Below are 26,510 nucleotides of genomic sequence, written 5' to 3' on the forward strand. Positions count from 1 at the left end.
ATTTTGAGCAACATTTGGTGCAGGGATGACTTTTCCTTGACACCACAGGATCTGTGGACCCCACAGGACCCCCACCTACCCCACCACCACCCTCTCTCTTCTTCCCCCATTCACCAATCACCTCAATACCTCTTCCCCAAAAACCCTTCACCTATCAAATCCCATCTTTCTCTTCACCACTCACATCCATCCTTCATAAAACCCCACCTAACCTTCCATTCAAATTCACACCACTTTCCCTCCCAAACCCACCCATAATGGCCGAACTCCATCTCCCCTCTCTCCTATAAATACCCTTCTTCATTCCTTCATTTTCACACAACCTAAACACCACTTCTCCCCTTCTTTGGCCGAATACATAGCCATCCCTTTCTCCCTCATTTCTTCTTCTTCTACTCCCTTCTTTCTTCTTTTGCTCGAGGACGAGCAAACATTTTAAGTTTGGTGTGGTAAAAGCGTTGCTTTTTTGTTTTCCATAACCATTTATGGCATCCAAGGCCGGAGAAACCTCTAAAAAGAGGAAAGGGAAGGCAAAAGCTTCCACCTCCGAGTCATGGGAGATGGATAGATTCATCTCAAGGGTGCATCAAGACCACTTCTATGAAGTTGTGGCCTTGAAGAAAGTGATCCCCGAGGTCCCCTTTTCACTCAAAAAGGGTGAATATCCGGAGATCCGCCATGAGATCCGAAGAAGAGGTTGGGAAGTACTTACCAACCCCATTCAACAAGTCGGAATCTTGATGGTTCAAGAGTTCTATGCCAATGCATGGATCACCAAGAACCATGATCAAAGTGTGAACCCGGATCCAAAGAATTATCTTACTATGGTTCGGGGGAAATACTTAGATTTTAGTCCGGAAAGTGTGAGGGTAGCGTTCAACTTGCCTATGATGCAAGGAGATGAACATCCTTACACAAGAAGGGTCAACTTTGATCAAAGGTTGGACCAAGTCCTCACAGTAATATGTGAAGAGGGCGCACAATGGAAGAGAGATTCAAGAGGCAAGCCGGTTCAATTGAGAAGGCATGACCTCAAACCCGTGGCTAGAGGATGGTTGGAGTTCATTCAACGCTCAATCATTCCCACTAGCAACCGGTCCGAAGTTACTCTAGACCGGGCCATCATGATTCATAGCATCATGATTGGAGAAGAAGTGGAAGTTCATGAGGTTATAGCCCAAGAACTCTATAAGGTGGCGGACAAGTCCTCTACCTTAGCAAGGTTAGCCTTTCCTCATCTCATTTGTCACCTCTGTTATTCAGTTGGAGTTGACATAGAAGGAGACACCCCCATTGATGAGGACAAGCCCATCACCAAGAAAAGGATGGAGCACACAAGAGACCCCTCTCATCATGAGATCCCTGAGATACCTCAAAGGATGCACTTTCCTCCACAAGACTATTGGGAGCAAGTAAACACCTCCCTAGGAGAATTGAGTTCCAACATGGGACAACTAAGGGTGGAGCATCAAGAACACTCCATCATCCTCCATGAAATTAGAGAAGACCAAAGAATCATGAGGGAGGAGCAACAAAGACAAGGAAGAGACATTGAGGAGCTCAAGCACTCCATAGGATCTTCAAGAGGAAGAAAGAGCTGCCATCACTAAGGTGGACCTGTTCTTTGATTTCCTTGTTCTTTATTCTTCTGTTTTTCGAATTCTATCCTTATGTCTATCCATGTTTGTGTCTTGTGATCATTAGTGTCTTTAGTGTCTATGCCTTGAAGTTATGAATGTCCTATGAATCCATCACCTTTCTTGAATAAAAATGTGCTTAATTGAAAAGGAAAGAATTGCATGAATTCTAAATTTTATAATAGTTTAATTATTTGATGTGGTGGCATTACTCTTGTTCTCTGAATGTATGCTTAAACAGTGCATATGTATCTTGAATTTGTGGTTCATGAAGGTTGGCTCTTGAAAGAATGATGAAAAAGGAGACATGTTACTGAGGATCTGAAAAATCATAAAAATGATTCTTGAAGCAAGAAAAAAGCAGTGAATACAAAAAAAAAAGGAGGCGAAAAAAAAAACCGAAAAAAAAAGAAAAGAAAGAAAAGAAAGAAAAAGAAAGAAATAAAGTTGTGATCCAAGGCAAAAAGAGTGTGCTTAAGAACCCTGGACACCTCTAATTGGGGACTTTAGCAAAGCTGAGTCACAATCTGAAAAGGTTCACCCAATTATGTGTCTGTGGCATGTATGTATCCGGTGGTAATACTGGAAGACAGAGTGCTTTGGGCCACGGCCAAGACTCATGAAGTAGCTGTGTTCAAGAATCATCATACTTAACTAGGAGAATCAATAACACTATCTGGATTCTGAGTTCCTAAAGAAGCCAACCATTCTGAATTTCAAAGGATAGAGTGAGGTGCCAAAACTGTTCAGAGGCAAAAAGCTAAAAGCCCCACTCATCTAATTAATACTGATCTTCATAGATGTTTTTGGAATTCATTGCATATTCTCTTCTTTTTATCTTATTTGATTTTCAGTTGCTTGAGGACAAGCAACAATTTAAGTTTGGTGTTGTGATGAGCGGATAATTTATACACTTTTTGGCATTATTTTTAGTATGTTTTTGGTAGTTTTAGTTGAGTTTTTAGTATATTTTTATTAGTTTTTAGTTAAAATTCACTTTTCTGGACTTTACTATGAGTTTGTGTGTTTTTCTGTGATTTCAGGTATTTTCTGGCTGAAATTGAAGGTTCTGAGCAAAAATCTGATTCAGAGACTGAAAAGGACTGCAGATGCTGTTGGATTCTGACCTCCCTGCACTCGAAGTGGATTTTCTGGAGCTACATAAGCCCAATTGGCGCGCTCTCAACGGCGTTGGAAAGTAGACATCCTGGGCTTTCCAGCAATATATGATAGTCCATACTTTGCCCAAGATTTGATGGCCCAAATCGGCGTTCAAAGTCACCTCAAGAAATCCCAGCGTTAAACGCTGGAACTGGCACCCAAATGGGAGTTAAACGCCCAAACTGGCATAAAAGCTGGCGTTTAACTCCAAGAAGAGTCTCTACACGAAATTGCTTCATTGCTCAGCCCAAGCACACACCAAGTGGGCCCGGAAGTGGATTTTTATGTCATTTACTCATTTCTGTAACCTTAGGCTACTAGTTTTCTATAAGTAGGACCTTTTACTATTGTATTAGAGGACTTTGGTAGCTATCTTCGTTTTATGCTATCTTAGATCATTGGGAGGCTGGCCATTCGGCCATGCCTAGACCTTATGCTTATGTATTTTTAACGGTGGAGTTTCTACACACCATAGATTAAGGTGTGGAGCTCTGCTGTACCTCGAGTATTAATGCAATTACTATTGTTCTTCTATTCAATTCCGCTTGTTCTTTGTCCAAGATATCACTTGTTCTTCAACTTGATGAAGGTGATGATTGTCACGAATCATCACCACTCTCACTCATGAACAAAGTGACTGACAACCACTCTTGTTCTACAAGCAATCAAGGCTCTAGTGAATATCTCTTGGATTCCTGATAACACGATGCATGGTTGATCGCCTGACAACCGAGTGCTCGCCTGACAAACGAGCCAGCCATTCTGTGAGATCAGAGTCTTCGTGGTATAGGCGAGAACTGATGGCGGCATTCAAGAGAATCCGGAAGGTCTAACCTTGTCTGTGGTATTCTGAGTAGGATTCAATGATTGAATGACTGTGACGTGCTTCAAACTCCTGAGGGCGGGGCGTTAGTGACAGACGCAAAAGAATCACTGGATTCTATTCCGGCCTGATTGAGAACCGACAGATGGATAGCCGTGCCGTGACAGGGTGCGTTGAACATTTCCAATGAGAGGATGGGAGGTAGCCACTGACAACGGTGAAACCCTTGCATAAGCTTGCCATGGAAAGGAGTAAGAAGGATTGGATGAAGACAGTAGGAAAGCAGAGAGACGGAAGGGAAGGCATCTTCATGCGCTTATCTGAAGTTCCTACCAGTGAATTACATGAGTATCTCTATCTTTATCTTTTATGTTATTTTCATTCATCACCATCATACATTTGAGTTTGCCTGACTAAGATTTACAAGATGACCATAGCTTGCTTCATAGCAACAATCTCCGTGGGATCGACCCTTACTCACGTAAGGTATTACTTGGACGACCCAGTGCACTTGCTGGTTAGTTGTGCGAAGTTGTGTAATGCCATGGAATTGAACCACCAAGTTCTTGGAGTTCATGACCAGGGATTATGAGAGTTGTGAAAAATATTGTTCACAATTTCGCGTACTACAAACCAGCCCATGAAATAGATCCTTCAGAAAATGGATATTGCGAGCAGAATGGTTCAATGTGCTATAGAGCTATCCGAGTTTGATTTGAAATATAAAACATGGACAGTAATCAAAACTCAATGTCTCACCGACTTTGTCGCAGAATACACAGGCGATTAGATGGAGACCTCCACAACCTGGGAGCTCTATGTAGACGGATCTTCTAACAAGGTCAGAAGTGGAGCAGGTATAATATTGGTCAATAAAGAGGAAACTCAAATAGAAGTATCTTTGAAATTTGAGTTCCCCACTTCCAACAATCAGGCAAAATATGAAGCCTTGACCGCAGGACTAAAACTTGCTAAAGAAGTCAGTGCGACCAAGGTAATAGTCTTCAGTGACTCACAAGTAGTAACTTCTCAAAAACACTCGAGCATCTTAGGCAATTCCTTGAAACCGAGGTCAGACATATAAATCGAAAACTCAATAGCAGAGCTGATACTCTCTCCAAGTTAGCAAGTACCAATCCCGGAAGAAATAATAGAAGTCTAATACAAGAAACTCTCCAGGAGCCCTCAGTTACAAAGACGGATAGCAAATTAGACGTTCTACCGGTTTCTGGCTTAAACCTTAGATGGATGACCCTTATAGTCGAGTATCTGAAATTCGACATCCTTCCCGAGGATCAGAAGGAAACCAAGAAACTTCTGAAAGAAATACAGAACTACACTTTGGTACAAAACGCCCTTTACAAAATAGGGATATCTACACCATTGTTAAACTGCGTTCTGACCTCTAAAGTAGAGGAGGTCCTAGAAGAGGCAACGCCATTTGCGGAAATCACCTCGGAGCAAGGTTTTTAGCTAGAAAGGTGATCCGAGTTGGGTTCTTCTGGATGACCTTAAAAAAGGACGCCACCGACTTCGTTAAAAGGTACCAGCCTTGTCAGATGCATGCTAACTTCCACGTCGCTCCGCCCGAAGAGCTTATCAGCGTAACCTCTCCCTGGCCTTTTGCGAAATAGGGATTGGATCTACTCGGATCTTTTCCCCAAGCTCCAGGACAGGTCAAATATCTTATTCTGAGAGTGTATTACTTCACCAAGTGGATAGAAGCAGAGCCACTGGCCACTATCACGGCACAGAGAAGTCGAAAATTCCTTTTTAAGAACATAATTACTTGGTTCAAGGTCCCCCACTCTATCACTACAGACAATGTCACTTAGTTTACAGACTCCACATTCAAAAGCTTGGTATCCAGCATGAAGATCAAACATGAATTTATATCAGTAGAGCATCCTCAAGCCAATGGACAAGCTGAAGTTGCCAATAAAGTTATATTGGCTAGGGATGGTAACGGGTCCCCATGGGGGTGGGAACATGCCCCCCGCCCCCTGCCTCCATTATTCGTCCCTGTCCTTGCGACGGGTAACGGGGACCCTGTATCCGCCGGGGACCTGGGTCTCCGCAGATCTTTGTAAAAAATAATAAAAATTGAAAAAATTAAGATAATCTTCAACTGTCATTACAAACATAATTTTCATAGTCATTAAAGACTTAAATAATAATAACCAACAAACACAAATATCTAAACATATTCATAAAGTATCAAATATTCCATAAACAACTATATAAACAACCAAACAAAGTTCACCACATTATAAAAACATAATTCTCAATCCTCCTTTTATCCTGTAGTGATGGTAGATCCTGATTTACTTAAATCCTACGTCAAAAAGAAAATAAATTAAAGTTAAAATCGTATAATAAATGAATAATAAATCAATAATATGAATAATAGTGTATTGTATATAATTTAGTATTTTACTTACATCAATATATCCTTCAATGTTATGAATTGTATAGCACTCAAATGCTTAACCAAAAATTCAAAATCAAAGTAAAATAATAAAAAATTTAGAATACTTATAACAAATGCTTAATAAAATCACAGTAATTATAACAGAAAAAGCAAACAAAGATAATGAAGATGACAAAAAATGCTTAATTATAATTATATAAATTATACTTAAACTAACTCAGTAATTATAACAAATGCTTAACAAAATCACAGTACACACAATTTCATAATCATAAACACAAAAAATTTCAGAATAGCATCATAAATATATAACATAACAAATCTTGAAAATTACAATAAATAATGAAAATTTCATAGTCAAAGAAACCAAAATCAACAACTCAGAAAAATAATCATATAAAGTATACAATTAACAACTCATGAAGATTATAACAAATGCTTAATTATAATCATATAAATTATACTTAAAGCAAATCATGAAAAAAAAACAGAGTTCTATGACTTACCCAGTTATCCGACGGTGAAGAGGTGACGACCGGCGAAGGCGCGACGACCAGAGAAGAGGTGACAACCGGCGAAGATGTGAAAACGGTGAAGATGACGGACTCCCTGCTATGGTGTGCATGATGTATCCTGACCTGACTGACCTTCACTCCACAGTGCGTAAGAGGTAGTGGTGACGGACTGAGGGGGTGGGATGTAGCGTCGTAGCAGTGAAGGACTGAGAGGGTGGGAGGTGGTGGTCGGTGGTGGTGATGGTGCGACCATGCGTGGTTCAGAGAGGGCGAGAGGCTGAGGTTTGACGGTGGTAAAGAGTTCAGAGGCTAGGTTGAGGATTGTGAATTATAAGTGTGACGGCTAGGGTTTCCACTTTCCTTCATATGATAGATATATATATGTATATATATATATATATATATATATATATATATATATATATATATATATATACATATATATATATATATAAGGGTATTCTAGTATTTTTACATAAACGAGGTTTAAACGGGTCTCCACAGCGCGGGGACCTCTATCTCTGCCCCCGTCCCCGCGGGTACAAAATCGTCCCCATATTCGCCCCGTGGCGGGTAAATCCCTGCGGGTACCCGCTCTGCTGGGATTTTTGCCATCCTTAATATTGGTTGGGCTAAAAAAGAGGTTACAGGATGAAAATGGAGCTTGGGTTGAAGAGCTCCCTCAGGTACTATAGGCTTATAGAACAACACATCATTCTACGGCTAGAGAAACACCCTTTCGACTTTCATATGGAATAGAAGCCATGATCCCAATAGAGATCAATGAGCAAAGTCTAAGAGTGAGATTTAATGATGAGGTCGAAAACATCCAAGCCCAAAAAGAAGAGATTGAACTACTTCCCGAATCCCGAGAGCAAGCACAAATAAGACAAGCAGCGTTAAAGCAAAGGATGGCGATAAGGTACAATAAAAAAAGTCATTCGAAGGAGCTTTGCTACTAACGACTTAGTCCTGATATGAAATGACATTAGAGCAAACAAGTCGGGCAAAGGGAAGATTGCTACAAACTGGAAAGGACCTCTCAAGATAATTGAAGTCATGGATAAAGGTTACTATAGGGTGTCCGACTTGGATGGAGCCGAGTTCCCAAGCTCATAGCATGCTTGTAATTTAAAGAGATACTATAGCTAGAAGCATACTTCGTTCCCTGATGTACTCTTTTTTCCGACTTCATGGGTTTTTCCCGAAAAGGATATTCCTGAAGGGGTTTTAACGAGACATCAAAGCGGGGGCTACGGGTGAAGAATCTTATTCCCTTAGTAGCCAAAGTATCTTTGTAAAGTTACATTTCATTAACAATAGTACTTCCTCTTTTAAGAAAATTCCATTATCGTTCCCATGATACGCACCGACTTAAACTCGAAAAAACGCGAAAATCCATTGCCCGACCTATGTGATCGGCAAGATAAGCTGACGAGGTACAAGCCGGAGTAAAGAGGTTATAAATGATGATCATAAGAACTCAGGGATGACATGGCCAAATGACTTATAAGTCAGAGAGCCCCTGGGCACAACAAAATGCATTGCAAAAATAACTTAAGTTATAAAAACGATTCAATAGGAAAATAAATTGAACGTTTACACTAAGTAATGGAAAAACAAAAGGCTATCTAGTAAAAGCTTTCACAAAGGTTTTTGCAAAGGCTATCCAATAACATTAATGCAAACAAAGCATAGAATCAGCAATCATAAAGGAAAAAATCCATGAGTTCACAAAAACAGCTATTTTGTTAAAGTCCTATTAAGGACTAAGCATCCAAAAAATAAATAGTAGCTGTTGTTAAAGATCCCTTTAAGTGACCAAAAGTTAGAGGCCAACACAAATGCCAAAAATATACATAAAAGAGTTCCTAAAAAAGGTCCCACAAGTCGGGCCTTAACAGAAACATCAAACAGGGCCAATAAGAGGGTTTGAATCGTCAACAGAAGATGAGGTCGAATCAGCAGCAATAGTAGGAGGGGACAGAGGAATTTTTTCGGTGACAGAAGTCGGAGCGGCCTTAGGCTGAGTAGATAAACTTGGCAGAAACCCCTCGGATGGGCTAACCTCACAAGGAGGAGATTCTATTAAGTGCTGCCCAGTCGTCTTCAACTCGGAGTCAGTGGGAGGACGATGAGGAAAGACAATCTTCCCTTCGATTATGAACTTATCAGGATGAAGAGGAGACAGATCAAGGTCGAGAGCAATAACCCGAACCTGGTCCTTCAATACCCTGAACACCTCCTCCGTCCCTTCCACAACCAATTCCTCCAAATCTATATAACTCTCCCTAAGTTGCTCCATTTCCTTTTTCAGCTCCATATTCTCCCTAAAAACCCTAGCATGATTCTGTTGAGACTTCTTCAGCAAATTCTCAGCCAAAGCGTAGGAGGTAGCAGACTCCCTCTCCCTATCCTGAGCTTTGAAGAGCTCGGCCTCCAGGCTTACTTTTTCCTCTTCCAGCCCCTTCTCAGCCTCCCTAAGAGTTGCCACCTCAGCCTGAAAGATCTCCAAAGAATGCTGTGTAGCATTCAGAGGAGCCTTTTCAAACTCTTTAAGAAGGTCATAGCACACTCCCACAGTTCGAATCCCCCCTCGAATTAAGATTTTGAGGTGATTTTTGATAGAAGAATCATCCATAGCAATAAAATGGGGGAAGAACGTGCCTCTCACAAAACTTCACCCCATCAAAACCAACATCATCAATATTAACGACGCTAGACTCCGAATTCTTCCTCTTTTTAGAGGTCGGCTCCGAGAAGGGAGGAAATGGGAAAAAGAAGTATGCACTTCACTCATTCTAGTGTGATTGAGATACTTTAAAGAAACTTGTAAGATAAAACAAATAAACAAGTAATAAAGACGCAAGAAAGCATTCAGTCAAGAATCAAGCAATTGTGAAATGGATGATGAGTGGACATTTATTGATGTGCAAGAGAATTCAATGAACCAAATGAAATATGGAATTCACACATCAATTAATGATACACTTTGAATTTTAGTTCGCATCACCTAATTGACATAGAAGTGGGGTACATGGGTGCTATGTAACTTAGAAAAAAAGGTAGAAGTTGAAATCAATCACATAGCAAGCATGGTCCACAAAGTTTAGAAAGCTCAAAAAGATGTCACTAGGTAAGCTTACAATATAATTTCACAATTCCTCAATCTCAATGTATGACCTAGGTGATATAAATAAAAATCAATCATAAACAAGCATCACCTAATAAAAAAATACATTAACCACATACAATTGCCTCATCATGGTTAAAAATTTAAATCACATGGTGGCCAAACCATGTAATTCACAAGATTTAGAACGCTTTGAAGGCAATGTTGTGAGTACTTGGTATGCATAAAATTAAGCATGAAGAATTTAATACCAAGCAACAAATTACAACCTCAATAAAGGAATCCAATAATGAATAATTTCAGCATCAAGAAATAGCAAATCAAATCAATAATTCAATACTTACCACCTAAAATAGGAAATTAAATTAACTAACTAACTAACTAATTAACTAACTAACTAAAAGAAATGATAGTAGATGATAAACAGTTGTGGTGGGTGATGGTTGAAAGAAGAAAAGAAGAGAAGAGAAAAGAAGAAAAGAAATGGAAAGAAGAGAAGAAAAGAAGAGTATGTAAGACAGGGGAGGTCACGCGTACGCATGGGTCACGCGTACGTGGGACAAGGAGAAATGAAAGTGACGCGTACGCATACGCGTGAGGGCTCATCGTGCCCTTCACACAGTACCCGCATGGTCCTGGCACAACTCTCTTTCCGGACTATGCAGCAGCACAATCCCAGCACCAAAAATCCATGATGATCCAGGTTTATGGGGCGACGCGTATGCATGAGAAGGGTTGTGCGCCCCGCATCTAGCCAGCACGGTCCTGGCACAACTTTCTGTTTGGACCGTGCGATGGTACAGTCCACGCACGATCCTGGCACAGTCAGATTCTGGGGTGTCACGCGTATGCGTGGGTCAAGCGTACGCGTGAGGCCTCTTTTTTTTGAGAAACTAACAAGCTACCTAAGCACTACCAAACATCATCAAACAAGCTAAACTACAACTTAAAACTAAAATAAACCTAACTAAGAACGAAAATTCAACTTATTTACTAATATAAACAAAGGAGAAAGTGGAAAGAATTTACCATGGTGTGGTGTCTCCCACCTAGCACTTTTGTTTATTGTCCTTAAGTTGGACATTTTGGAGAGCTTTAATCAAGGAGGCTTGTGTTTGAATTCATCCTTGAACTTCCACCAATGTTTGGACTTTCATTGATTGCCAGAATTTTCAACCAAGTGCACAAAACTATGATGGAGTTCCACACAAGTTAGGAGCTCCCAAAAATGATCCTCCTCTTTTAATTTGGGATCCCAAACCTTGTTTTTATACCCGTCTTCAAGTTGATCATCATAATTCTCTCCAGGTGTCAAACACGTAGAATTCTTATAAAAGCACCCAAACATCCTCCTAGACCCATTAAATTTAGCAACCCTCCAACCATTGGATTTAAACTTTGAGTTCTTAACCATAATGAACCTTGAATGTTGGTTACAATCACTAACCATCTCCCTTTTGCTCTTAAAGCTACAAAGAGCTCTAAGTTGACCATCCGTCTCAAACAAACCATATTTAAACTAAATAATCAAGCTTAGGGATAAGAGATTTACCCACTTGAATGAAAGAATGGATGGTGATGGCTTCGAGAGAGGTGCCTCCAACGGTCTTGACCAAGCAATCTCCACTCCCTTGTGCTTTTCTTTGATTACTTCCACCATTTGACAACTACCTTTTAATTCAATCTCTTTCTCACCAAATTCTTCAAACTCTTCCCCATCACTCAAGTTATATCTCGGAGGTTGAGAAAAGTCTAACTCAACATCAAATCCAAATTCAATGGGGGAGGATTCATCAAGCTCAAAAGGATCATATGTTGATACAGAATCATTATCAATAGGATGACGTGTTGCTTGTCCCATTTCTTCCAATTCTTCATTCTTAATATGCTTTGGAGGTTGTGTACTATCCTCCTCAACATCACTTTCAAACTCCACAACTTTGGATTCCTTTGTGCATTCAACATCTCCTAAATCTTCAACCACTTCTTCTAGTTCAATCATCTCAACTTCCTCCTTTTGTTTCGATTCTTGCTTCAACTTCTCTTCTCCTTGAAGTTCCAAGTTCTCCTTCTCATTGTGATCCTCAGTTAATCCTCCACATTCATCAATGAGAGTGTCTTGATTGCATGAGCGCAATGAGATTAAGTGCTCCATTGCTTCGCACCTTTGGAGAATGAAAAGAAGCTCTCTTTGTTCTTGCATTAACGGTTGGAGAACCTCATCCAATGAAGGCGGTGGTGAAAGAAATGGTTCATTATTTAGAGAAAAAGTGTCATAGTTGGAAGGTGGTTTATATTGATGAATGTCTAAAGGTGGTGTATGTGAAATTTGTTGTTCTTGGGGGTATTGGTGTTAGAATGGTGGTGGCTCTAAATATGATTCATATGGTTATTGGTATGGTCGATATGGGTTAGGATCGTATAGAGGTGAATGGTGATATGGGGTTTGTGAGTAAAGTTGCCAACAATGTTTAGGAGTTGGTTCATAATTGTGTACATTATCAGGTGGATTGTTACCATAAGAAATCGGAGGAGGTTGTTGCCATGAAGGTTGCCTATAAGCATGTGGCTCTTCCCTAACTTGATTTCCATTCCCATAATGTGATCCCTCATTGAAACTTTCATTTTCTACAACATAATTGTAATTAAACTCATAGCCAAAGGGGTGAGAATTCATATTAAAAAAAGGGAAAACAAAAACAAACTATTGAGAGATAAAGAAACAAAAACCTAACTAGTGACTCAAACTAGCAAACAATCAAAGAGCAAACTATTCACAATATTAACATATGTACAATAACCAACAATAAGCACACATTGTAATTCTCCGGCAACAGTGGCAAAAACTTTATGTTGGCGATCATTGATTCGAAATTTCTTCTCAATAAAAAGCATCACTTCGTTGCAAATATAGTTCCAAACTAACAACCAACTCGCATCAAAGTTTAATTTTGGTTGTCACAAGTTCAACCCAATAGAAATAACCGAGAGTATTGTTCCTAGGTCATTCTCCCTAACAATTACAATCGAGTGCTCAATTATTGGTTATGAGATTCACGGGGGTGGGTTGATGATAAGAAGGCAAGAATTTAAATGACAATAAAGTAAAGAAAATAACTAAAGATATCAAACACTAAAGAGGCATTTATGGAAAAGATTGAGAATCAAGGTTTTCTATCCTAGTCATTAATCATAACACAATAATTATCAAGAGTTAAGCCTATTACGTTATCTTCGCATCAGAAGAAAGTCAAATATGCCTAATTAACCCCAATTCATAAGTAATGTCAATGGAAACAAGATTAACTAACAACTCTAGATCACCAATCCAAGTTGGGTATTAATGACTCAAGATTACCAAACTTCTCTTTCCAAGCAAAAAATACTCAAAATCTACTCTAAAACCCAACTAAGTATTTTATCAAACACTCGGAAGCCATAAAAGAAAAGTATGATAAAATTGCAAGAAATATAAAATTTAAAGCTACCAATTGTAAGATAACAATAATAACAACTCAAATAAATATCAATAACATAAAAAATATTAAAATTGCATTAAAGAAAATCAAAATTAACAAGACTGTCCAAAAGCAAAAATGGAAAAAAATGAGAAATTAACATGAGAACTAAGAAAATTAAGTCAATAGAACAAGGAAAAGTAAAAAAAAAAAAAAAATAGATAAAAACAAGAATTAAAACCTAAATCTAAGAGAAAATTAAACTAAAAACTTTAATTTCTAGAGAGAAGATGGAGTTTCTCTCTCTAGAACTAATCTAAAGCATGATTCCTAAGCTACACTAATTGTTCCCTCATTGTTCCTTCTTGAATTTGGCCTCAAATACTTCAGAAATGAGTTGAATTTGGACCTAAATGAGCTCAAAAATTGCCACCAGTGTGTTTCTTTAAGTTGGTCATGTACTGCTTGTCACGCGTACGTGGAGATCACGCGTACGCGTCGCTTGACAAAACTCTGGTCACACGTACACGGAACTGGACAGATTTTTAAATCCTCATTTTTTCATGAATTCTCCACTTTTACATGCTTTTTTTATTCCTTCAATCCAATCTTTGCCTTCTAAACCTAAAATCACTTCATCAAACACATCAAGATATCGAATAAAATTAAAATGAATTAAATTTAGCAAATTAAAAGCCTTAAATGCATATTTTTAATGTTAAGCATAATTTAGGAGAAATTTACAAAATCATGCTATTTTATTGAATAAATATAAAATAAATTGATAAAATTGACTAAATTTAATACAAGATAAATCACAAAATTAAGATTTATCAAAGTACTACTCACTTACCATTGCAGAACTGACGTGAAGCTATCTTGAACCCTTTCATTACCATCTCTAACTTCATCACTCAAGGTTCAATCACCTACAGTCCATTTCAGATATGTCTCATAACATAATCTTTTATGGTGGGTTTTGGATCCATTTAAAAAATAAATAAATTCTATTGAAAATATATAAGTTGTTACGATTTACATTAGATTGATATATAGTTTGATTTACTTATTAATTTAATCTGATCTGATCCAACATGATTGTAATTTGGATTCAATGAATTTATTTGATTAAAAAATATAAATTCTTAATATTTTAATATTAGAATAAGTAACTATATTTAACTTGATAAAATGAATAAGAAAACAAATTTTATTTTATTTTCATAAGATGTTAACTAATAAGTAATGAAAAATGCTAGTAAATTAATACTTTTAGTAAAAAATTATTAATATTGACTCAAATATAAGGTAAGTATGAGAAAAAAAATATTAATCACCTAATATTTTTTAAATAATAATATTTGAATAACATAAATTTGTAATATATTAATTAGTCTTTTGAAAATTTAATATTTTAATGTAATCTTTGAAAAATATTAATTAGATATTATATTTTTGCTGAGGTATTACAATTTCTGTCATGTAAGGTAAGAATTTGTATATGTTAAAGTTTTAATGTGTATATAATATTTAATAAAGGATAAATATTTGGGTCTCTTAACTATAGTCCAAAAATAAAAGATGCTACTTTTAGAAAAATTAAAGACAAGATGAGAAAGCAAATTCAGATTTAGAAAAGAAAACATTTTTTTTATAGACAGACATGTTTTAAATAAAACTGTTGATGAGACTATATATTTCAATTTATTCATTAGGGATATTCATAACATGCTCTCCTAATTTTAGTGGGGTCAAAAGAGTATAGAAAGAAAAATGACAGATTAGCTAGGATACTATGACAATACCAAAATTAGAGGGTAGACTATGTTTTAAAGACTAAGGGGCTCGAAATCTGGTGTTATTAGCAAAATATAAAAAATTGTCTCTTAGTAACAATCACTTCCATCTAAACTTCTTAAAGGTAAATATTTTCAATACAATTCCATAATGAATTCAGAGGTTAGAGTAGAATCTTCATAGGAATGGCGTAACATATTAGAAGGCTACAAGGTTATTGAAAAAGGGCTAGTTTGACAAGTTAGTGATAGTTTCAATATCTGAACTTTCAGTGATCTTTGGCTTGTTCATCCGCATCCTTGTGTAATTTCTTAATCTTCAATTTCTAATATACAAAATCAATCATTGTTGATGGTCAATGATTTAATAATTTCTATTGGACTATGGAATCAAACTTTAGTTAGAAGCACCTTTTTTAAGAAAATTAGTCAGTGCATTCTAGAAATAAATATTAGGGGAGGAGAAAACAAAATTTATTGGGCCTTAATAAAAGTAGTTTGTATGAAGTGTTACCGATTATCGTGTTGCTTATGGATTCTTGCATGCTCCTGTAAATTTTTTGTCCAGAGATCATGAGACAACGAAATTTGTGGAGGGATTTGTGGAAGTTGAAAATTCTAGTGAAGATAAGAAATTTTTTTAGAGGGATTTTCATGAAAAATTTCTAGTTTTCTAAAACCTTTAACACCGCATTCCATCGCCAAAGTGCATATAATTCCCAGAAACAATCAACCATTGCATTTTTCATTGTGCGAAATCAAAGGAAATTTGGATAAAAAAATGGCTTACCAGCTATAAAGGGCACCAACAACATTGATTTTATGTTGAGTGAAACATGAAGATGAGGTCCTACATACCTAATCAAAGAGTTCCTTACAAATATTGATGATGGTAATTCTAAGTTTGTCTTTATGAAAGGCAAAAAATAAGGCCAATTCTATGGTGCCTAACTTTTGTCTAAATTACTTTTTATAATAACTTTAAAATATTTAAAGGTTTTTAACTTTTATACTTTTAAATTTAAAATTAATTATTTTACCTATTTTAGTAGTTAGGCAATACTTTTTAGACACTATAATAAATACCCAAAAATAAACTTACACTTTAAAATGTATCAATTAGTGTAAAAGTGGTAGTAGGGTCAACTTTAAACTTGTAAAAGGAACTTCAACAAAATTCCAATTCCTAATTGATAAGAATCTTACTTTCTTTTTATTATTTTTATTAAATTTTTATATGATGTTAATTCTATATTAGAGTGTTAAAAAATTGGGAGTTCTCCATCTTTTTTTTCTTCTTTATCCCACATATAGATATCTATATTTTCTTTCATTACATGAATAAAATTATCTAACTTTAAAAAATATAACACTTAACAAAGACATGTCAATTTGAATTGATTTTTTAAAAAAATATTTTTCTATCTTTTTTGAAAAGATATTTTTAATAAAAAACTTAGTTTATATTTAAATATATGTTTTTTAAAAAATTAAGAATATTAAAAATGTCTTTTTTTAATAAAATATTTAAAAAATATATATATCTAAATAAATTTAAAATTAAATAAACATATTTTATTTTTAAGAAAAAATATTTTTAAATTAAAAAAAATCAATTCAAACTAATACTAATTAACAAAAGTTAATAAGAAGACCAAATTAATTTATATGAATATTTTTTAAAAATAAAATTAAGATATTAATTTTTTTAAGAATCTAATAATTGATTCAGTCGTTATATTTCATAGATTAATTAATATATATTATGTTATTATTAACATGATGATAATACTAAATATGTGTGATTATCTTAGTATTTATAAATAGTTAATTAATAGTATATAAATAAATTAAATATTATTAATTAATTTTCTTTACATATAAGTATATAACTATATTTGGATTGGACCTATTTAATTAACGATTCATATAATGACTATAATGACTAAATGATAATGTGAAAAGTTAATGGTAGTAAGACAAGTCACGCCTCCTCCTCCTTCCCCACCCCGCTGCTCTTCTCCACATCCAAACAGCACTTTTCAACGGCCAAAAAGCAACCAAATTCAAAATTAAAAAGAAATACGCAACACCCGCAGAGAGAAAAAACCGTCATAACGTAACAGAACTCAAACTGAATCCTGAACACTGAACACTGAACTGCACCCAAACCCGAAAATCACTAACAAAAAAAAAAAAAATAGCTTCCTTTCTCTTCTTCCTCCCGTTCCTTCTTTTCCTACCCCTCACACTCACTTTCCTAGCCTCCTTCCTTCCCATCGTTTCTTCTTCCTCCGAACCTGAGCCCGAACCTACCGCTTCCAAACCTACTCACACCACGATGGACTCGTTGATCGGACTCGTCAACCGTATTCAGCGTGCATGCACCGTCCTCGGCGACCACGGCGGCGACTCCGCTCTCCCTACACTCTGGGAGGCTCTTCCCTCTGTCGCCGTCGTCGGCGGCCAGGTCTCTTCTCTTTCTACAATGCGTTTGAATTGTTTGTTTGATTTCTGATTTTAACGCCAGTTCACGTTCTTATGCGCTTTTGGTTTTGCTTTCCGTGACTGTGAAACCTTTTTTTGATGGAAGCGTGGTTTGTAACTGAATGCAGAGTTCTGGAAAGTCGTCGGTGTTGGAGAGCATTGTTGGCCGTGATTTTCTGCCTCGGGGATCAGGTTTGTTACGATTTAACAGTTGATTTGGAATTTTATATTTTTTCCACTGAAAGTTTTCTTTGGTTGCCGAGAAAAATTTGGAAATGGAAGAAATCAACACAATTTTTAATTTTTAACATTTTATTATTCTTGAATTTTGCTTTATAAGAACTGTCAAATTCTGACAAGGGGACAGTATAAGACAATTCTGACAATAAGCTATGTTTTTTTTTTCATTTTTTGAAAACTTTATTTTTATTTAATTATTATTGTTACTGACTTGCTGGCATCAAAATGAAAATGATAATTTTGGATAATGAAAGGACAAATGATACTCTGAATATTAATGAAAAAAAATGATACTCTGAATAATAATGAAAAAAAATGGATTTAGCTAATATGTTACTAAACATATTAATATTTACTATAAATAGAGATTTTAAAATTTTTTACTTTAATAAATGCATAACAAATGTATTGGAAATTTTAATTTTGCAATGTTTCTTATAAAATCTTTTATAATCGATAACCTTAACATGTACTTTTAGGAGTTAGGATGCATGTTAGCTAAATTCTAAAAAATAAAATGCAGAGAAATTAAGTAACGTTTCACTTTCGGTGCTGGAAAAAAAAAAAAAGCAATGCTTGGCCTTTTGTTTTTGTTTTTGTTCTTTTTTTCCCTTTGTTTTTTTTTCCCCTGGATATCTTACATTTCAAATGCTTTGTAGGGATTGTGACTCGGAGGCCTTTGGTGCTGCAGCTTCATAAAACAGAAGACGGGGTGCAAGAACATGCGGAATTTCTTCACTTGCCAAGGAAACGGTTTACAGACTTCTGTATGTCTTCTCATAAAGTTCAAATATACATTCAAATATAGTGGAACTTAGAGTTCTCTGATTACAGCATGCTCCCTGCATGCATTTTTTTAAACTCTTAAATTGAGCCAACGCATGGCTGCATTGTGTCAATTTGTATTCAGTAATAATGTGTTTAACAGTAGGATATATGACTAAGATTATCTTTGTATCTCTTAGTGCGAGCATTTCCTTCAGTTGACTTAAAACTCTAATATAATATTAGCTGCTATGTTATTAGTGTTATACAAGTTGACACTGGTCACTGTAATACATAAGTGATATGTATCTTACTATCTTCTAATCTGATTCTAGTTGATTGTTTTAGTAATAATATTCAAGATTTCTGTTTGATTTCTTAGTTATTTTTTGTAGCTAAGGTTCGAGTGGAAATTGAAGAGGAAACTGATAGACTTACTGGGAAATCAAAACAGATATCTCATGTTCCCATCCATCTCAGCATCTACTCTCCAAATGGTAAAGAGGTTTTCTACATTTTTATTTTGTTTATGCATGCTGCATATAGGAGAGGTTGCTGTCTGTTTATGGAATTATGGTTGTTCCCAATTCTTGTGTTATTCAAGTTGGTCTGATTATTACCCTTTCTGTTGTTAGTTGTCAATCTGACGCTTATAGATCTACCTGGTTTGACGAAGGTTGCAATAGGTACACTTTTTTCATCGTCCTTTCTAGGTTGAACATCGATTTCAGCTTCTGCTTATTATCAATTTAAACTTGCTATTCTTGGTTTATGAAAAGATGTTTTATTTTGTCAGAGGGGCAGCCTGAAAGTATTGTTCAAGAGATTGAAAACATGATTTACTCATACATTGAAAAGGTATATAAAGAATTTAATCTTATCTACACTCCTACAGAAAATGAGTTCCCTTTCCCTCCCCTAACCTTGCCTACACGAGCGTGGAAATCTGAACTATGTTCACTTTTGTGGGAAAGAGAACAAAAATGTAATTCCTGCTTAATGAAAATGGCCGAGTCAAAATATTCAATGGATCTATTGGATAGATAACTTGTAGTTTTGTATTGCAGCCTAATTGCTTAATTTTAGCTATTACTCCAGCAAACCAAGATATAGCAACATCAGATGCGATCAAAGTTGCCCGACAAGTTGACCCTACAGGTATAGTTAATGCAGTTTATTTACTATCATGCTTCGATAGTTAGATGATATGACTCTTGTGTTTATTTCCTAATTGTGTTTTTCTTGATCATGCACTCAAAATGCTTTTCTTTTAGGTGAAAGAACATTTGGAGTGTTGACAAAGCTTGACTTGATGGACAAGGGAACAAATGCTCTGGATGTAAGAATCTTCACCTTTTCAGCATTCTAAACTCTAAATTTATGAGACTATACTGTTGGCTCTGCGAATCAACTTCAAATTGGATGTATGGATAAATTTTCTGATTATGACGGTAACTTTACCAGTTTCTCATGTTGTAGGTCCTTGAGGACAGATCATATCGTCTTCGAAATCCTTGGGTGGGAGTTGTAAACCGTTCTCAGGCAGATATCAATAGGAATATAGATATGCTTGCTGCTAGGCAGAGGGAGTGTGAATTTTTTGCCACTAGTCCTGATTATTCGCACTTGGCCAGCAAAATGGGTTCGGAGTATCTAGCAAGACTTCTCTCAAAGGTTTTTATTTATCCTTCTATGGGGCAATTACAGTGATGGGATTTGCAATTCTTTGTAGTAGTGGCAATTTGTATAAGAACTGATTTTGTTTCAGCATCTAGAGTCCGTGATACGGGCACAGATCCCAGGGATTGCTTCTTTAATTACTAGAAGCATTGATGAGCTAGAGGCAGAGATGGCGCACCTTGGTAGACCAGTAGCAGTTGATGTTGGGGTAAATAGGATGTTATCCCATCTACTATCAATATTAGTTGAAAGTAATTCCAAATAGGATATTTATCAAGCTTCCTTCTATTTTTTCAGGCCCAGCTATACACCATTTTGGAATTATGTCGTGCCTTTGAACGGGTATTTAAGGAGCATTTGGATGGAGGGTAAGAAATCATGTCATTCTTCTATTCTAAAATTATTCTGTTTGCAATCCTCCATAAATGCTGACGTTTTATGGGAGAATAACAATGCCTTACCCAATTCTATACTGATAAACATTTGACTTACAACCAGAGGTTTCATTTTTTTTTTTTTAGATATATGCAGTTCTTCAATCATATATAACTTCTTTTAGATCATTCGTTACAACTCGACCTATTAAAGGGAGCAAAGTAAGACATACTCAATGACTATTAATGCAACCTCTTTGGTATTGCCATCAAGGACGGATTCATAATCATGAGCTACACCAAGAGCAAAACACAAAACTCATGACTAACAACCAAAACATTCCTCTTATATGTTTCAACTCCTAATACAATCCCCCCCAGTCAAAAAAAAAAAAAAAAAAAATCTATACAATCCACCATAATAGTCTAATCTCTCTATGGCCACTGCATCTGTCTGCTCACCTTGCTTACCTTGGTTATAACACCTCTTGTTTCTATTGCCTTCTTAATGTAGACTCCTTTTAAGCTTTATATTCTACACATAGATCTTGAAACAAATTGCTTCCAGTTGGTCTCCTCCTTCCCTTTAAACCACCCCACCATGCATTTATTATTTAATATCGGCTTTATTTTCTAATTATAGATCAACACTCTTGACCATGAAAGTGGGAGAAAGTCTAGGTTAAGATCCAACAGCACATAAACATGCAAAAACAACACAAACATGGTGAAAGATCTCTGTTCAAGCCTTCTAAAAGCTTTCCAAGACTGTTCACCTATAGCTAATGGTGGCTGGTTATAGATTTTCTGTTGATAAGAACTGTTGTTCCTATTCCTCACCTCAATCCATTGATGTTCCGCTCTCACCATCACTATGGTTTTCTTGCTGTTTCTCTCTCTCCCCCAAGCTCAACTAATAGCTACGTGCATAAAATTTGTGTTTCTTATCTAAATTTCTTGTAAAAGATGAAGTAGATTGATTAATAATGCCAAGACAATTTTATAAATTATCCGAAATTCTTATGAAAGATAAATTGCAAAATAAAATGTTATAAAAAACAAACTAAACTTGTCCTTACATTTTCCTAAAAATATCTAGTCATTTAAATGTTATAGGAATTATAGGAGGACATATAAGTAGGAGTTAAAGGTGTTGTCAGTTTTTTGTTTTTTTGTTTCCTTGGTCAAGGTGTTGTCAGTTATTATCTGTTTGAACAAACAAGTTTCTATGAGATTTTTAATACTCTGAAAGTTTGAAACAATCGGATTAATACTTCCTGCAAGGAAAATTTTATACTTTCAATATTCATCTTTCCTAGGCGACCAGGTGGCAACCGGATCCATATAGTTTTTGATTACCAGCTTCCAGCTGCATTGCGAAAGCTTCCACTGGACCGTCACTTGTCACTTCAAAATGTGAAACGAGTGATTTCAGAGGCAGATGGGTACCAACCTCACCTGATCGCTCCAGAGCAAGGTTACCGGCGTCTCCTAGAGAGTTCAGTTAACTATTTTAAAGGTCCCGCACAAGCTTCTGTGGATGCTGTAAGTGCTTCAGCTTTAAATAGTTTGATTAAGTTAACTTGTTCTATATTATTGGCCAACTTTAATACTGATTATGGATGTGTCACGTTAATGAAATTTCCCTTATTGAATGATATATGTGGCAGGTTCACTTCATACTGAAGGAACTTGTGAGAAAGTCAATAGGAGAAACTGAGGTTTGAGTTTTTGTTTTTTTTTTTTTTTTGTTAGATTTTTTTTCGGAAAAAAAAAAGTAACAGATTACTTTCTAACCAAAATATGGTTGTGTTTAATTTTTCCAATGCTGCAGGAGCTGAGGCGCTTTCCAACGCTTCAAGCTGAGATAGCCGCAGCTTCAAATGAGGCATTAGAGAGATTTCGCGAAGACAGTAAGAAGACGACTCTACGAATGGTAGAAATGGAATCATCTTATCTTACTGTCGAATTCTTTCGAAAACTCCCACAGGAAGTTGAGAAGGGAGGAAATCCAACTTCGCAATCGGCAGACCGATACTCAGATGGACACTTCCAGAGGATCGGTTCAAATGTTTTATCCTATATTGGCATGGTATCAGAAACACTGAGGAATACCATTCCAAAGGCCGTGGTTCATTGTCAAGTACGGGAATCCAAGAGAACTTTACTTGACCATTTCTATGTTCAACTGGGCAAAAAGGAGGTACGAGACATAACTTTAGATTCATTTGACACCGGATGAAATTGTGTTCATAGCCATATCCATCGTATTGTACTGGGAAAATTGACCAGAATAGGGAACTTTACAGTTAAAAAAGATATTTGTTTCTGAAGTCTGAATTATTACTAAATTCTTGTATGTGCATATAAATCTATTTTCCGATAATTGAAGTTAGGTGTTTAGGTCGCTTTCTGGACTCACCGTTGCTGTTCTATTTTTCAGGGAAGGCAATTGGCTCAGTTGCTTGACGAAGATTATACATTGACAGAAAGGAGGAAGCTATGTGCCAAGAGGCTTCAGTTATATAGGTCTGCAAGGGATGAGATTGATGCAGTTTGTTGGTCGGGTTGAGATGAATCAAGTTATAGAGTTGAGAGTTGAGTGTGTTGACGGTAAAAGGATTGGTTTTCGTTGCTTACTCTGATGATGCCTGATCAGAGTTATAGTGGTATATATTTTTTTTTTTTATCTTTTTAAATTGAATACATGTTGGTTTTCTACCCATGTTAAGATTTACACTTCAAAAGCATTGTTGAAATTTAATCCAACTCTTCCTTATTTGTTCAAGTGACTTTCACCTTTTTAAAGGTCAGTTTTATATTTAAAAAAGTATTTAGTGTTATATTTTATAAAACAATGATGGTATATGATTAAGTTATTTTGTTAATCAAGATTAACCAAGTTAGTCTAATAGTTTAAGTATTAATTACCAGAAATTTTAGTTGAAGAAGAAAGAGGAAAGGAAAGGCATAAGAAGTAAAAAGACTTGGTTACAAAAATAATTTGTTCATCTAACATCACTCCTTACTGAATACAAGATAATCGGAGTGTCCAAGTTAAAAGTTAAAACTATTAAATTATCCTTAACTAACTAATTTGACATACTTTTTTAGACTAAACCTCCAAAACAATTCTCAAAATATTTTTGAAGTTGGCAAAATGAATTTTAAAAGTGCAAACGCCTCTCATGGCCTCTCATGGCCTCTAAGATTGTGTTTGGTTTTGAGAACACGATAAGACACTGAAAACAAGACACAAAAGTATAGATATAAAATTAGTATTTTTATAGTATGTTTGATGATAAACTAAAGTAAATTATGAAAGTCCAATTTTTTTTATTTATTCAAAACATTTGAGATGAAACTTCGCTTATGTTACACTTGCGGTACATAGTTGGTCCCAGGCCCAGATAAAGGAGGAGGGTTGTGTTAGGTCTTCGACAATCAACGTAAAAATATAGTCGAATCCACATGACATGAATCAAAGACATTATTGCGCTAAAGCTAGGTCGTTGCTCGGAAGCAACACACTGTATGGCTCGAGTACGGTGTCAAATGAGCAAGAGCCGCCGCATCGGTGCCCGGATGTAGTGTTAAATGAGCAAAAGTTCTCGCGTTTTCATGAACGGACGAGGGTAAATAAGCTAGTTCACAAAGTAAAAGGTAAAGATCGGAGCGACAGAAGGTTGAGATTTGGGACATGGAACATAGGCACTCTAACAAGAAAGTCCATGGAGGTGGTGGGCACCACTCCAAGGAGGAAGATTAACATTATGTGCCTATAAGAAACAAAATGGGTTGGTGCGAAGACTATGGAGTTTGATACTTCTGGTTTCAAACTTTGGTATACAGGAAAGGTAAAGAATAAGAATGGGGTTTGAATTATTGTGGATAAGTAGTGAAAGAAGGACGTAGTGGATGTCAAGAGGGTGGGAGATCGGATCATCTCTATCAAACTTGTGGTGGAGGGAGGTGCTTTCCATGTGATTAGCGCCTATGCACCGCAAGTGGGTTCGGATGAACAACACAAGATAAGTTTTGGGAGGATCTAGAAAGTTTGATTCAAGACATACCTTCGGGAGATAAGATTTTCTTACGAGGAGATTTAAATGGCCATGTTGGGAGAGAAGTGACTGGGTATGAGAGTATTCACGGAGGGCATGGTTTCGAGGTGATCAATGTCGAAGGTAAAACTATTTTGGACTTTTCCTCAACCTTTGATCTTCTTATCGCAAATACATGTTTTAAAAAGAGAGACGAACATCTTATAACCTATAAGAGTGGCATAACAAGCTCTCAAATCGACTTTTTTTTGTTGAGGAGAGTCGACCGAAAATTTTGCATTAATTGTAAAATTATCTCGGGAGAGAGTTTGACAACACAACATATGGTGCTCGTCATGGATTTTCGCGTTGAACAAAAGTTGAGGAAAAGACATCATACGAAGAACCCAAGGATGAGGTGGTGGCGGATGAAAAGTGAGGAACAAAGAAGTTTCCTAAGACGGGTAGGAGAAGAGGCAAAGTGGGATGGGAATAGAAGCGTGGAAGAGATGTGGAGGGAGATGGCAGAAGTTATTAGAAGAACAGTAAAAGAAAGCTTTGGTGAATCTAAAGGAATAGGACCAAGAGACAAGGAGTCCTGGTGGTGGAATGCGAGTGTACAAGAAAAGATAAAGATAAAACGGGAGTGCTTTAAAGAGTGGTCTTTATGCCACAATTCAGATAACTGGAAAAAATATAAAGCGGCTAAGAAAGAGACAAAAGTGGCTGTAAGTGAAGCAAGAACAAGAGCATATGAGGGTCTCTACCAGTCTTTGGACACGAAAGAAAAAGAAAAAGGTATATATAGAATCGCAAAGAGTCGTGAAAGAAGAACGAGAGATTTGGATCAGGTTAAGTGCATAAAGGATAAGGATGGAGAGGTGCTGGCTCAAGAGGAGAAGATTAATGAAAGGTGGAAGAGCTACTTCTACAAGTTATTTAATAAGGAACAGAAGACTCTTTCGAGCCTTGGTCGGTTATGCACAAGGAAAGAAGATCAAAACTTTGACTACTATCGAAGGATTTGAGACTTCGAGGTAAAAGAGGTTCTAAAGCAGATAAAAAATGGCAGGATAGTAGGACCTGATAATATCCCGAATGAGGTTTGGAAGGGCCTTGGAGGAAAAGGCATCAACTGGTTAACCAAACTTTTTAATGAGATTTTAAGGTCAAAGAAGATGCCTGATGAGTGGAGAAAGAGCACCTTGGTACCTATCTACAAGAATAACGGGGATATACAAAGTTGCGGAAACTATAGAAGGATCAAGTTCATGAGTCATACCATGAAGTTATAGGAAAGGGTCATAGAACGGAGGTTGAGAAAAGAGACACAAGTAACAGAGAACCAATTTGGATTTATGCGATATACCTATTAAGAAGGATGATGGAGAGGTATCGTAGTAATAAAAGGGATCTACATATGGTGTTTATTGATTTGGAAAAAGTGTATGATAGGGTGCCAAGGGAGGTCTTATTGAAGGTTTTAGAAAAGAAGAGAGTAAGGATCACATATATTCGTGCAATTAAAGACATGTATGATGGGGTCACAAATAGTGTGAAGACTCAAGTTGGTGTGACAGAGGAATTTCCTATTGGTATAGGATTACACCAGGGATCATCTTTACTCCTTAAGTCCATTCCTTTTTACATTAGTCTTAGAAGTACTCACAGAGCACATCTAAGAGCCTGTGCTATGGTGCATGCTTTTTGTCGATGATATCATCCTTATGGGAAAGTCAAGGGAAGACCTAAATAAGAAGTTGGACTTATAGAGAGAAGCTCTAGAAGTGTATGGTCTGTGCATAAGCCATAGCAAGACGGAATATATGGAATGTAAGTTCAGTCTGAGAAGGGAAAACCCTAATATAGAGGTGAAGATTGGAGAAAACATCCTACAAAAAGTTAAAAGTTTTAAGTATCTTGGGTGCATCATACAGGATAATTGAGAGATTGAACAGGATGTAAAT

The 26,510-nt window shown here is 36.4% G+C and overlaps 1 protein-coding gene across 1 annotated transcript; it reads left to right on the plus strand.

Moving 5' to 3' along the window:
* The first annotated feature begins 17,040 nt into the window (after window positions 1–17,040).
* Window positions 17,041–23,308, plus strand: LOC130949404 (phragmoplastin DRP1E-like). Its single transcript, XM_057878158.1, has 15 exons — window positions 17,041–17,424; window positions 17,570–17,633; window positions 18,341–18,448; window positions 18,842–18,943; window positions 19,082–19,132; window positions 19,243–19,304; window positions 19,514–19,604; window positions 19,721–19,785; window positions 19,926–20,120; window positions 20,215–20,334; window positions 20,424–20,494; window positions 21,820–22,045; window positions 22,171–22,221; window positions 22,335–22,703; window positions 22,944–23,308. The coding sequence occupies exons 1-15, from the start codon at window positions 17,296–17,298 to the stop codon at window positions 23,070–23,072; spliced, it is 1,833 nt and encodes a 610-aa protein (XP_057734141.1). The 5' UTR covers window positions 17,041–17,295; the 3' UTR covers window positions 23,073–23,308.
* The last annotated feature ends 3,202 nt before the right edge of the window (window positions 23,309–26,510 follow it).

Source organism: Arachis stenosperma, chromosome 1 (genome assembly GCF_014773155.1).
Source record: "Arachis stenosperma cultivar V10309 chromosome 1, arast.V10309.gnm1.PFL2, whole genome shotgun sequence".
NCBI classification, from domain to species: Eukaryota; Viridiplantae; Streptophyta; class Magnoliopsida; order Fabales; family Fabaceae; genus Arachis; species Arachis stenosperma.